General features: G+C 39.0%; 2 protein-coding genes across 2 annotated transcripts; one reads left to right on the top strand and one right to left on the bottom strand.

Moving 5' to 3' along the window:
* The first annotated feature begins 1378 nt into the window (after positions 1-1378).
* Positions 1379-3309, top strand: LOC108226797 (large ribosomal subunit protein eL6z). The gene is made up of 4 exons (XM_017401791.2): positions 1379-1763; positions 1887-1993; positions 2689-2870; positions 2948-3309. Exons 1-4 carry the CDS (start codon positions 1525-1527, stop codon positions 3101-3103), a joined length of 684 nt encoding a protein of 227 aa, XP_017257280.1. The 5' UTR covers positions 1379-1524; the 3' UTR covers positions 3104-3309.
* A 5014-nt stretch (positions 3310-8323) lies between these two features.
* On the bottom strand, positions 8324-11725 carry LOC108225383 (FT-interacting protein 1). The gene is made up of 2 exons (XM_017400230.2): positions 11407-11725; positions 8324-11141 (listed from the first exon to the last, which is right to left on the bottom strand). The coding sequence occupies exon 2, from the start codon at positions 11074-11076 to the stop codon at positions 8707-8709; it is 2370 nt and encodes a 789-aa protein (XP_017255719.1). The 5' UTR covers positions 11077-11141; positions 11407-11725; the 3' UTR covers positions 8324-8706.
* Positions 11726-12413: the final 688 nt, after the last annotated feature.

The following is a 12413-nucleotide window of genomic DNA, read 5'->3' on the forward strand; positions in this document are numbered from 1 at the left end:
AAATTTGTAAGATATTTTGTTTTATGAAATACCTATTTATTGGCATTATTCTAAAAATATTATATTATTTATATGGCTTAAATTTTCTGTTACCATTGAAGTTTGACACAAAATACACATTAAGCACTATAATTCAGAAAAGTACGGTTCAATCATCATAGTTTATGTTTATGTATATATTGATCACTGGACGAGGATTTGGACCAAACCGGTAATGTTTGTGCTCCACTTGCGGTTGAATGAAAATGTATCACCTGAATGAACTTGATAATATAATATTCAGAAATTGAATAAAGCAGTGGGCTGTAATCAGAAGAAACACAAAAGCATAAACATGTACTCGTGTTCGTACAGATCAGCTTTATAATTAGTTGTTTAATAATAAATAATTAATCAATTTGTTTTAATCTCAAAAAAGCATCATAAAATTATTTTAAGATCCATACTCTCTTTATGATTACTTGACTATTTATTAGTGACAATTTTTAAGCAAATATAATAATTACAAATTATAAATTTATTTGAACCCTCGTCAAGTTACAAATATTTTCTGAAATTATAATTTTAATTTTAATAATTCACATGATGTATAAATAAATTTATTAATATATTAGATATGTTAAAATTACAATATATTCTGAATTTTTAATATAATATATATTTTTGAATTTCTGCACTTTTAATATAATATATACTTCTGAAATTTGTTTTTGAAAAGCTGAATACTATATTAGAATTATTCTTGAAAGCATTACCGATTTTGATAATAAAATGGCTGTATTTCAAACATAAATGATAACCCCAGAGCCTCCGACATTGTACAATGAAAAGAGATGTGAGGAAATCACGAGTGTGTGCTTTGTGTTTGTAAACGTTGAAGCTGAAATGACTCAGCTACAAACCTTGATGGGTGTATTGTTCAGCATTATTTCGAGCTTGCATTTGCAACATTCACCTCCAAAATCCAGAGAGTGTGAATCACTCTCTAACAAACCCGAATAATTATCTTTGCAAATGGCTGTATTGTATAATTTCAGTACTTGGATGGTAATCTTATCAAGTTTATTTGTTCACAGGTTGCTGTGTACAAACAAGCAAACTTGAATGATTTTTCTAAATTTAAGTCTATTTATATTTTACATAGTTATAAATAGAGTATATTATTTAAAATGAAAATAGAAAATATGAAATGTTGATACAAATTTATAGAGATTGGCCTAATATAGCTATTACGAAGAGTTTGGCCAAATATAACAAATATTAAGAGGATGATCCGTAAAATTGACATCAAATATACCATGCAGGTGAATATCGTAAGAATTTATTTTTGACGACAAAAAGGGACAGAGGGGAGTATAATTTATTAAAATTTTAGTCGAACTGACGTTGGAATTGCGGTGGTCCAGAGCGAATTGGGAATCGTAGGTGAAAAGAGAAGCCCAGCCCACAAAAAGGAATAAAGAAGCGGCGGAATTAGGGTTTTTACGTATACAGATCGACAAAGAGGAGAGCGAGTGAGTGAAGATGGCCAAAACTAGCCGTAACCCAGATTTGATTCGCGGCGTTGGAAAGTACTCCAGGTCACAAATGTACCACAAGCGTGGTCTCTGGGCCATTAAGGCCAAAAACGGCGGCGTTTTCCCCAGACATGACGTTCAGCCCAAATCAGAGCCTCCGGCTGTCAAGCCGCCCAAGTTCTACCCAGCTGATGATGTCAAGAAGCCCTTGTTTAATAAGCGCAAGCCCAGGCCCACCAAGCTCAGGTCCCCATTTTCTTCTTTGATTTCTTCTAGGAGTGTAGTGTAGTACAAGTAGTATATAATTGAATTGTGTGTTGTTTGTAAATGTCATTATCATTGTCATTGTAATTGTGATCGTGTTTCTAGGGCGAGTATTACACCCAGGACTGTGTTGATTATATTGACTGGGAGGTTCAAGGGCAAGAGAGTTGTATTTCTTAAGCAGCTGCCTTCCGGCCTTCTTCTCGTTACCGGTATCACTATCTCCCCATTTTTATGCCTTTTTAAAATTCAATCTTTCTACATTGCTATATTTTTGGGTTTTATGAAATCGCTTTGTTTATGTATTTGTATAATCCTTAGCTCTTTCAATCAGGACGCGTTTTGCAATCTCTTCAATATCAACTTTGTAATAACACAAACTGACATATCAGTCATCCATGCTCATGTGATTGCATTACTACTACTGATTTTATCATCCTAAATTCGACTTCATTGTAAATTTATACAGCCCATTTGATTTGTGAATTTATTTGTGCAACAAGATTCACTAAGTCCTCACCTTCCATCGCGCATGTTTTGTTCATACTCTGGGGGTGTTTGGATAGTAGATGAGAATGGGAATTGAGAATGGGAATGAAGGGTATCCCAAGGGGTGTGGTAGGTTTGATTTACCCACCAAGTGGGTATGGGGTTCCCATTCCATACTATGAATTGGCTAATCCAAACACCAACACATGGGTTTGACCGTTTGAGATTGCGATTCCCGTTAAGCGGTCTCATTAACCATCAACCAAATACCCTTTTTATGTTTATTTTCTAGAACTCGTGAATATAGGTTGTAGATCTCTGTGGTATTATTGGGTTTATTTCCTAGAACTATCTTACATCATTTATTGATTTGTAAATTTATTATAGCAGTTTACATGTATTTATTCTCTTGCAAAAGGTCCTTTTAAAATAAATGGTGTCCCTCTGAGGCGTGTGAATCAGGCATATGTGATTGCTACTTCAACTAAAGTCAACATAGATGGCGTTAATGTTGAAAAGTTTGATGACAAATACTTCGCCAAGGAGGTGGAAAAGAAGAAGAAGAAAGGGGAGGGAGAGTTTTTTGAAGCTGAGAAAGATGTAAGTCTAACATATTTGCCCGATTACTAAATTTCTTATGATGTTACTTATTATATTATCCTCTTTGTAATTTGTAGGATAAGAAGTCCCTTCCACAAGGAAAGAAGGACGATCAGCAAGCGGTGGATGCTATTTTGTTGAAGTCCATTGAGTGCGTCCCTGATTTGAAGACCTACCTGAGTGCGAGGTTTTCACTTATGTCAGGAATGAAACCCAATGAACTTGTCTTCTAACTGTTCCAACTTTTAGGAGGGACGTGAATACTGTATTCACGTCTTCTAAGTGTATGCCTATTGTTCTCATCAAGTATTTGCTCTCTAATGAAATTTAAATTGAGGTTCTGCTTTTTTGAGTTGTTGGCTACCAAGATACCTGTAAGAATGTTGGATGATATTGCTCTATTTTATTGCAATGGCCAATGGGCTGTGTGTTCCGTCTAGTAGTTACTCCCTGAGTGGGATGGAGGCTTGAAGGCTCAGTTTTACAAAATATTTTAGTATTTTGTTCTTCTGAATAAATTTTTATTTAGGATAAAAATAATTTTAAAAACAAGTTATCAAACTATTTTATATAATTCTTTTTTATAATCTAAAACTATTTCAAAAAATTTGAATTTAAATGTTTAAAATAAATGTGTAGTAATGAAAAAACTGTAAAAAAATGAGGAATAAAAAAATGTAAAGAAATGAGATGTAAAAACAATGTAAAGAAACCGCGGGGCAAAAAAGGAGAGGACGGGCGTTTAGGGGGGAGGGTGTGGTCGGGGTTAATAAGTTTTAACCTGTGTACCATTTTAAGTTACTTAGAGCATCTCCAAAGCCAAAGGATTTCTGTTGAGATATTACAAGGAAGGTTCTTTTCTCTCAATTTCCAACCCCCTCGTTATGAGATCTAAGACTCCTATATATAATATCCTATTAGTTCCAGAACCTTCCTTCTTTGTGGGCTTTGCCTTCTTGGGCTGGAGGCCCAACATTAGTCCCCCTCCAACATAGTACCAGATCTTTAGATGTGGATTGTCGGGCTTATCTTTGGAGGCGATGTCTTTGGGCAGATGAAGCCTTGGGGCGTGATACCTAAGGCCCGTGTGGAGCTGTTGAACCATTTTCCTGAAACTCTGCTTAATAATTGTTTAGATAAATTTCACGGGAGATCTGAACAACTAGGAAGTCAGAGCCACCCGGTGACACGTTGCAAGCTTTCGAGAACTTGAGAGTTGGAAGTAGATTGGTAGCTTTAAAAGTCGCAACCAATAGGAATCCTCCTATGAGGCAAGGAGCTTCATAACCTTGGAAGTCATTGACGACTAGGGCTTCGGACGTTTGAGGAGCCGTTGAAGGAGGCAGAGGCGCTGAAGCGAAGAGGCCATTTGACGTCAAGGAAGCTGTTGCAATAATGAACTAGAGCCGCTGAAGCGATGAGGCTGATCATTGAACCATTTTAGATGTATGCAGATCTTTAGATATGCATTCCAATATAAAAAGAGTAACGTTTTAGCTGTTGCTGACAGAGATTGGAAATGTCATCGCCATGATGGAGAAGAGTACTCATGTCATCTTCACAAAGAGTCTAAAGATGTGATGAAGCCTCGAACTGAAGCGGCGGCGAAGATAACTCTTTCTGGAATTTATTTTTTCTTGATTTCTATTGAGGTCTCCACAGTGTGACTTGGTGAAGTGTTTATCCACTGTAATATCATCATCTAAGAGAGCTCTTAGAGTCCAAGAGTTGGACGCTTCAAGAGTTGTAATTTGTATTGAAGGATACGTCAAAAACGTGACATTTAAGAATTTGTAATTTGTAATTTGTAATTTGTATTGAAGAATTGTAAGTTGTATTGAAGAATCGTAATTTGTAATTTGTATTGAAGAATTGTAATTTGTAATTTGTATTGAAGAATTGTAAGTTGTATTGAAGAATCGTAATTCGTAATTTGTATTGAAGAATTGTAATTTGTGTTGAAGAATTGTAATTGGACGCTCAAAGAGCCATTAATGATGCTTCAAAAATTGGACGCTCAAAGAGCAATTAGTAATGCTTCGAGAGTTGTATTTAAGGACGCTTCGCAAGCAGGATGCCTTACAAGCGGGACGCCTCACAATCGAGACGCCTCACAGGCATGGCGTCTCACAGAGGAGCGCTTTAAAAATTTGGACGCTCAAAGAGCAATTGATAATGTTTCAAAAATTGGACGCTCAAAGAGCAATTAATAATGCTTCAAAAGTTGGACGCTCGAAGAGCAATTAATAATGTTTCAAAAATTGGACGATCAAAGAGTTTGTGGAGCAAAGAGCCGAATTATGAATTCGTGATTTTTGTAGTCCCATCGGGATATATGTTTGTTTCCTTTGGATCCAGATGGAATTCAGTTTCTGTATGCTTCAGGAGCCGATGGAGTGTGGAGTCAGATTGTTGAACTTCTTGAAGGTTGTATTTGGTACTTTTTTTCTTTTTTTTTCAAAGGACTTCACCACTTCACTGATTCCACAGCTCAGCACTTACTTTAAGAAAATTCTAGGAGCTGGATTTTAGGATGCTTCACAAGCGGGGACGCTTCACAGAGAGACGCTTCACAGGTAGCACGCTTCACAGGTAGCATGCTTCACAGACGGGACGCTTCTCAAGCTGGATTTAACAACATTTTAGGCTCTGACTTTTAAGGACGCTTCATGAGCAAAATTTGAGGACGTTGATGAACTGCTTCTTTGAGTCTGGTACTTATTTCGGATGAATTCAATACTTCATTGGTTCAATAGTTCAGCGCCTCCTTTTCCGATCAGATCTGAGAACATCATCTCTCTGCTCAAACTCAATTGCAGCTCCTTATCTTATTCATCATATCATCAATTTAATATTTCTTTTGCAGCCTGAGAGTATTGAAGTACTGCTTCTACCGTGGTTTCACTTCAAGCAGCCTTCACTTCATGTATGTCCCTCTTTCAGATCTAGCTTTTCTTATGGAGTCTCTATCAAACTTGACGGCGTCAGATCTCTTACTTGGAGGCGCATATATCATCCACCATGGTGGTGCGTATATCATCCATTGTGGTGGCACGCACATCAACAAACATGGTGGCGCACAGATCAGCAACTATGGTTTGATTTTGTTTGATTTTTAGCCATCCTAGCGGCCCTCAACCTCTCTAAATGGAGCTGAGCGTCGCAGGACAACACCTTCTTCCCTTGGGGCGTTTCCATCAGAGCTTTTAACTGTCGTTCTAGTATGAAGGCCGAAAGCTCTGAAATACGAGGGTTGTCTCGATATTGTGCTTTTGATATGGGTTCACATATCACTTTGTCGGCGTTTTCACCAAATTGAAGACAGATTGTTAAACCTCTTGAAGCTTTAGGAAAGTTCTAGAAGTTGGATTAAAAGACGCTGATGCTGGCGCATCTGGCGAGCTGGCAAGCTGGCGAACTTCACGAGCTCTGTTATGTTTTCAGTTCAACGGTTCTACCGTGACGGTTCAACGGTTCTGCCGTCACTTCATATCAATTCATCTTTCAGATCTAGCTTTTCTTATGGGGACTTTACCAAACTTGGACACATTCTTTTCTTCCTTCTTCCCAAGGAATCAGAGTACGCAAATTTCTTATAGGAACTCGTATGTTATGCCAAATCACGCTAGTTTTGTAGAAGAATGAAGATGACTTGGATGCCGGAGAAGGAATTCCGGTAACATCGGCGGCGAGAAACAGGAGATCGACGGATACTTGGCGGAGCTTTGCGTGCTCGTCGTTCAACTGAGTTTCCATATGCGGAGCTTTAGTGAGTTGGAGAATGGAGAGAGCGATTTGAGCTGAGTGAGGCTGATTCAGAGATCATCAGGAGAGAGAGTCGCTGGTGGCGATTGAGATTTTCTGAGTTTGATTGACGATTCAATCTGCAGTAGGAGATGATATTGAAGAAAAGTAATGAGCCGGTGGTGGTTGCTTCTCGGGAACAGGCGGCACATCTCTCGGAGCCTTTTTCGGCGCCGAGTCGTGTTGCTCGTCCTTGTTTCCGGTGGTAGCCATGCTCATGGAGATCAAATTTGTGGTTGGAAAGGCGAGATCCCCTCCTTCTAGCGCCAAATGTTGAGATATTACAAGGAAGGTTCTTTTCTCTCAATTTCCAACCCCCTCATTATGAGATCTAAGACTCCTATATATAATATCCTATTAGTTCTAGAACCTTCCTTCTTTGTGGGCTTTGCCTTCTTGGGCTGGAGGCCCAACAATTTCCCGCCGCTACCATATAGTATTCATCTTTACCTGGTGATAAATAAAGCATCCGTGCCTCTTTTGATCTCTGAGAAATCTCATAAAATGGACTCTCTAGAGATCCTCCACGACCAATCTTCGCATGAATTGCTAAAGATCCAATAAGTCCGACATTTATTCCTTCAGACGTGTCAATTGGGCAAATACGCCCATAATGACTAGGATGGATATCTCGTATTCGAAAACTAGCAGTTCGCCCTGTCAATCCTCCAGGGCCCAAATAACTCAATTTTCTCCCATGAACTATTTGTGTCAATGGATTAGTTCGATCTAAAACTTGAGATAATGGGTGTAAACCGAAAAAAGATTCATAAGTAAATATAAAAAATTTAGCTAACGTGTTGAAAAAATCATACTCCAACCACGTGAACCTATTGTTTATAATTTTAGCCAACCTCCCGTAGATGGTTATATTTGTCGAACCTCTACATGTCTGTAAGAAATCTGTTATATGATTGCACATCATTTATTACCATATTAAACTGATATATTCTATTTTAACAAACTAAAATATTAATAACATTTTATTTTAAAATTATAGCCAACCAATATAGCGAATACCATTGAAGTACAATATTTTACAAGTTCGGCAAATTTTACATAATGTCTTACTGGTTCAATTTAGCCAACGATTATAGTCAACGCCGTTGGACATGCTCTTGAGCGAGGCGAGGACCCCTTGGCCCTTATTTCCTTTTATATTATCATAAAAACCCTTTAGGCAGAATACAGGGGTCATGCACACTACAAGCATGTGGTTGTTGCAGTCACCTGAAGTGTTATGCAAGACTTTTCCAAGCGATTTCTTCTAAGATATGAGCTGATTTGCTTGTCTTTCATCTGTCTCACTGAACCTTCTTATTCTTTTTTAACCCCCAATTAAGTTGAGGTCCGTCAGTCTCGAGGGTCAAATTAAATTGCGTGATGACGTGAAGCCTGCAGCAGCCATTAGTATTGACATTGAGAGTAAGCTAGGATATGAAGGCAATTTATACTGTAACTGTACCGGTGAATGTCGTCATTTCTTCTGCTTGTCATTGAGGTCTTAAGATGAATCAAAGCTGATCACTCGAGGACTTCCCTTTCCTCGGATAAGTTGAGCAATGAATCCGAATAAACACCCAAAAAATCCTCCTAGGGGATTCTTGAGACAAATGCATTGAGTTATGTTACAACTTACAAGTCTGTTCCTTCAGACCATTGTTTGAATATAGCCTCAAGATTCCTGTTCTATTCTATAGGTCGACTGCCTGTTAATAAATAATATAATATAAATTTTAAATTGATATATTCCTTGTGTCCCGATCAATTCTTTACACTTTGTTTTTTTTGGAATGTCCATTCCTGTTGTTTACATTTCAATTTCAAAATTGAACTGCTGAAAATACCATTTTCTGAGACAAACTTAAACCAAACATATCAAAGTGTTTTTCCTCCAAGAGGGAACAAATATAAGATTCCAAGAATATCTTCCAAAACAGATTCTAATACATGCATGTAAAACAGTTAGCACACTGGGTCTTAATTTTAAGCTGGCATGAAGAGTATAAGATCCTCTGGCATCATTTTATTGTCAAAGCATGCTGTCCGCTCGAGCTGGCAATCTCCTGAAGAAATTGCTGGGAATTGAAGGCTGTTTACTCCTCAGTCTGGGGTGTCTCAGCAGAAACAAGCCTGCCCCTAAAATGACTATTCTGAAAGGAGTGACATAAAGAACAACGGCAGCAATCAGGCAGAAAAGTATGAAGAGGCACGTCGCTCTTGGATCCCTCCAGCTCAGCAGAGCCTGAAACCTTTCACCCTGCGTTGCCATGTCGCCTATCACTGTCTGTATTCTCCCTGCCACGCTGCGTAGTCTGTCGTATCGCATCCTCGTCACATCTTGAGCCTTGGATGTGGGGAAAGTGTCAAACTCTTCATCCAGTTCATCTGGATGAACTGCTTCTGCCCAAGAAAGTTTAATATCCATATGGGGTGGATGTCTTGGCCTCAACCAGAAGTTCCATATTCCGATGAGAAACATGTAAAGAAATATTGTCGGAAGGATCAGCTCTGGGAAGCAAATTAGTATGAAAAACAGGACATGGACTAGAATCGAAGTGATGGGGTTTTTCCAGTGACAAACTTCTCTCACCCATTTGCTCATAGATATTGCTCCAGAAAACAGTGAAACAATCCTGAAGAAGTTGGCCTTGCTTCTTCTCATGCTCCACATGTGAGAATCTATATCAAGCATGTATTCTACAACTTCTTTCCGGAGTGGAGGCTCAGATCGACCAAGCCTGGCGGCTACAATGTTCATTGCCTGAAATCTTAAGAAATCCAACTGGCTCACAGTAAAAGGATGCAGGTAATGCATTTTTGGCAACAAAGGATGCCAATAAAGATACATCATATTTGCCATAGACAAGCAAGTGAACCGAAAGGCTAATTGCAGTTCCCCCATCTTCTTCACCCCGGATGGTTGAAGGACTAAAAGGGGGTAAGAATGTGCATATATCCGGTCAGTGTCAAGGGTGGATAATCGGATTCTTACCTTTCCGATTCTCGAGTCCTTTCCGGGGCCACTGTCATTTCCTCCCAAGTGGCAATTGTCAAATGCACCTAGAGTGATGACAGTGCATGGGTCGTAAACCTCCCATGTGTACTGTTCGTTCCATTTCGGAGCAGAGCTATTGACTATAGTTCTGGTTCTTACCCATTTCTGACCATACTTTGCCACACAGTAAGCATCCGTGGCTCCTCTGCCGTCCACTGTCTTCATTGGAAGAAGTCCCTGTGCACTTAAAATACCCACCTCAAGGATACCTATAGGCTGCTTCCATAGTTGGCGATCAGTAGGCCTTTGATCGCTGATGTACATGGATGATTCATCCAGTACATGATATGCACCTTCAAGACATACTCTGAGGTGAATTCTGGTTGAAAATTTGAGTTCCATTCTCCTGTCACCTTCCAGGGCTCCGAAACCAAACTTCTCCAAGTTAAACCAGCGAGAGTGAATAGGCCGGTGATCTAATCTTTTCTCAAAAACGTTGAGCGCCAATTGTATCCTTCCCACAGTTTCCTCTCTTGAAGGTGTCTTGTTTTCAACTGTGAGCACCAATTTTTCTTCAAAAGGCTCCGCGGCCACGAAGATCAAGTCCTCATTCCAGAAAGGATTGGTTGTTTTTGTTGGACACATGCTGGTCTTGAGTATCTGATTCCCAACTTGAGCCTTGACAAATACCTGAGGGAGTTGGCTTTTGTCTGCTGATTCTACATCATGAGCTTCAATTACATTGACTCTCAGATACCAGAGTTTGGGAGAAACATACACCTTTGAGCGAGCGCTAAAAACGCCATCTCCTCGAGCTGTAGCAGCATCCGAATGCCATGCGTCTGGGAAGGCTTCATCAGCTTGCGTTCCCATCCAAACGGCTAGCATGATTTCCCCTCTTATCTTGCTCTCACCTCGACGATCCTCTAGTCTATACCACTGAGGTGCCAAGGGGCTGTCTGGAGGAACCCTTGTAGGCACTTCATGCATATTAAACACAACTCTTCCTAGATAATCATCTCTAGCCACCATCTCTTTGTCTCTCACAAAAACTTCAACCACTGAAGCTTGAATCTTGTCTCTTGAGAATGCAAATACTTGTTTCCACTCAGGGTTGGCTCTCTTTTCCAAATGTTGAGTTTTTCCTTTGTAGTTTCCTAGCTTCACCTCAACATACGGGTCCGAGCTCCCCGTGACTTGATTAGGAGGAAGATCTCTAGCTTTTACAACACGGACATAAACATAGTACATCTGCTCGACGAGATCATAAGTGCTTGTGATTCTCTCGCTGCTTATCCAACCTCCTCCACCACGCACCCCTCCATGTGGCCATTGTTCCCCTAGCTTAGGTTTCGTGTCCTTGACCTTGTAGTCATCTTGGTTCGGATTTGCTTGTGAGCCCATTTTATCAATTACAGGATTGAGATGAAGCTGTAATTGTGTTATCAACTATATAGTACCTGCTGCTCCTAGAGGAGAACTCTAATAAACAGACGACAGAGACTAATGCAGTAGCATGGAGGTGAAACTCCAAAGAAACATACTTTATAACTTGAGCAAGACTTTTAAGATGGTAAAAATGATGAGACAAACATAAGATGTATCCAATCTAGTTGAGAACAGGTTCGAAACTATTATAGGGGCTGAATGATATGGATAACAATTTTTGGAAGTTACGAGAATATATGAAAATTCTCTTTTTAGGAAGTATGAAATCAAGAGTTTCAGTTATACCTTTTGAAATAAAGAAGCTTCTGATGACTAGTTGCTGCGCTTTATGTTCATTTCATGGAACTGAGCCTTAGACTTTTAGCACTGTTTTCTACTATCTTGAATTGCCTCAAGTGATCAAATCTTCGAGAAGTTGACTAATGTATTATGCAGTATTTCTTGCTGTGAGCAATGCTTTTTTTTTTTTTGCTAGTCCAGGGCATACTAGATTGTGTGCTGCATTATAGCAAATCGGCAATCAACCTAATAGTGTGCTGTTGGAGAAGTATAAAGGTATCTGCTTTCTTCAAACGCGTTAGTATAAAATTCATCTTTGTGCTCTATGTAAGTCAAAAGTATGCATATGTTTATAGGAAAAAAGATGTTTGATGCCTCCATTAAGATGACAAGTTGTTGTTTTGGACTCGGATGTGATATTCTGCATGGCTTGTTTTGCCTTTAAAGATTCTGTCATCTTTTCTGGTTATCACCGTGGAGTAGTAGTCGTAGTAGTTCAAATCTGCGGTTTTAGTGGCAATGAGTAACTTAGTTTTAGTGATGAATCAGGGAATCCAAGCAAGTGATAATATATCTAAATAAAGAGAGGCGAGAATTTGGTAGCTGTACTTAGCTTTGGCTTGCCTTTAAAGCTCCACTTACTTTGATAAAGATATGCCATTGTTCCTGAATATTTTTCTTCATCTTCTTGTTTAAGCTGCTAGTGTAATTTGTTCCCCTGTTGTTACTGTAGATGGTTATTTTATCCAAACATCTCGCCTAGTAATGCATCGAATATCCTGTTCTTAAATCACAAACACTAGATCACATAATAATTGTGGAGCAATGAATAAAGAGGCTGATGATAAAAACATGAGTGAAGCTTTTGCATGATTAATACATTTACAAATGATCATTCTTTTCATGGGTCGGATTTGGTCTACAAGTGAGTCGAGACTAGGAAATACAAGTGAAAATGTTTGGTATGATACAGTGGTATTCACACGAGGGAGACTCCTTGCAATATAATCTGT

The sequence above is a fragment of the Daucus carota genome, chromosome 6 (genome assembly GCF_001625215.2).
Source record: "Daucus carota subsp. sativus chromosome 6, DH1 v3.0, whole genome shotgun sequence".
Taxonomy (NCBI): domain Eukaryota; kingdom Viridiplantae; phylum Streptophyta; class Magnoliopsida; order Apiales; family Apiaceae; genus Daucus; species Daucus carota.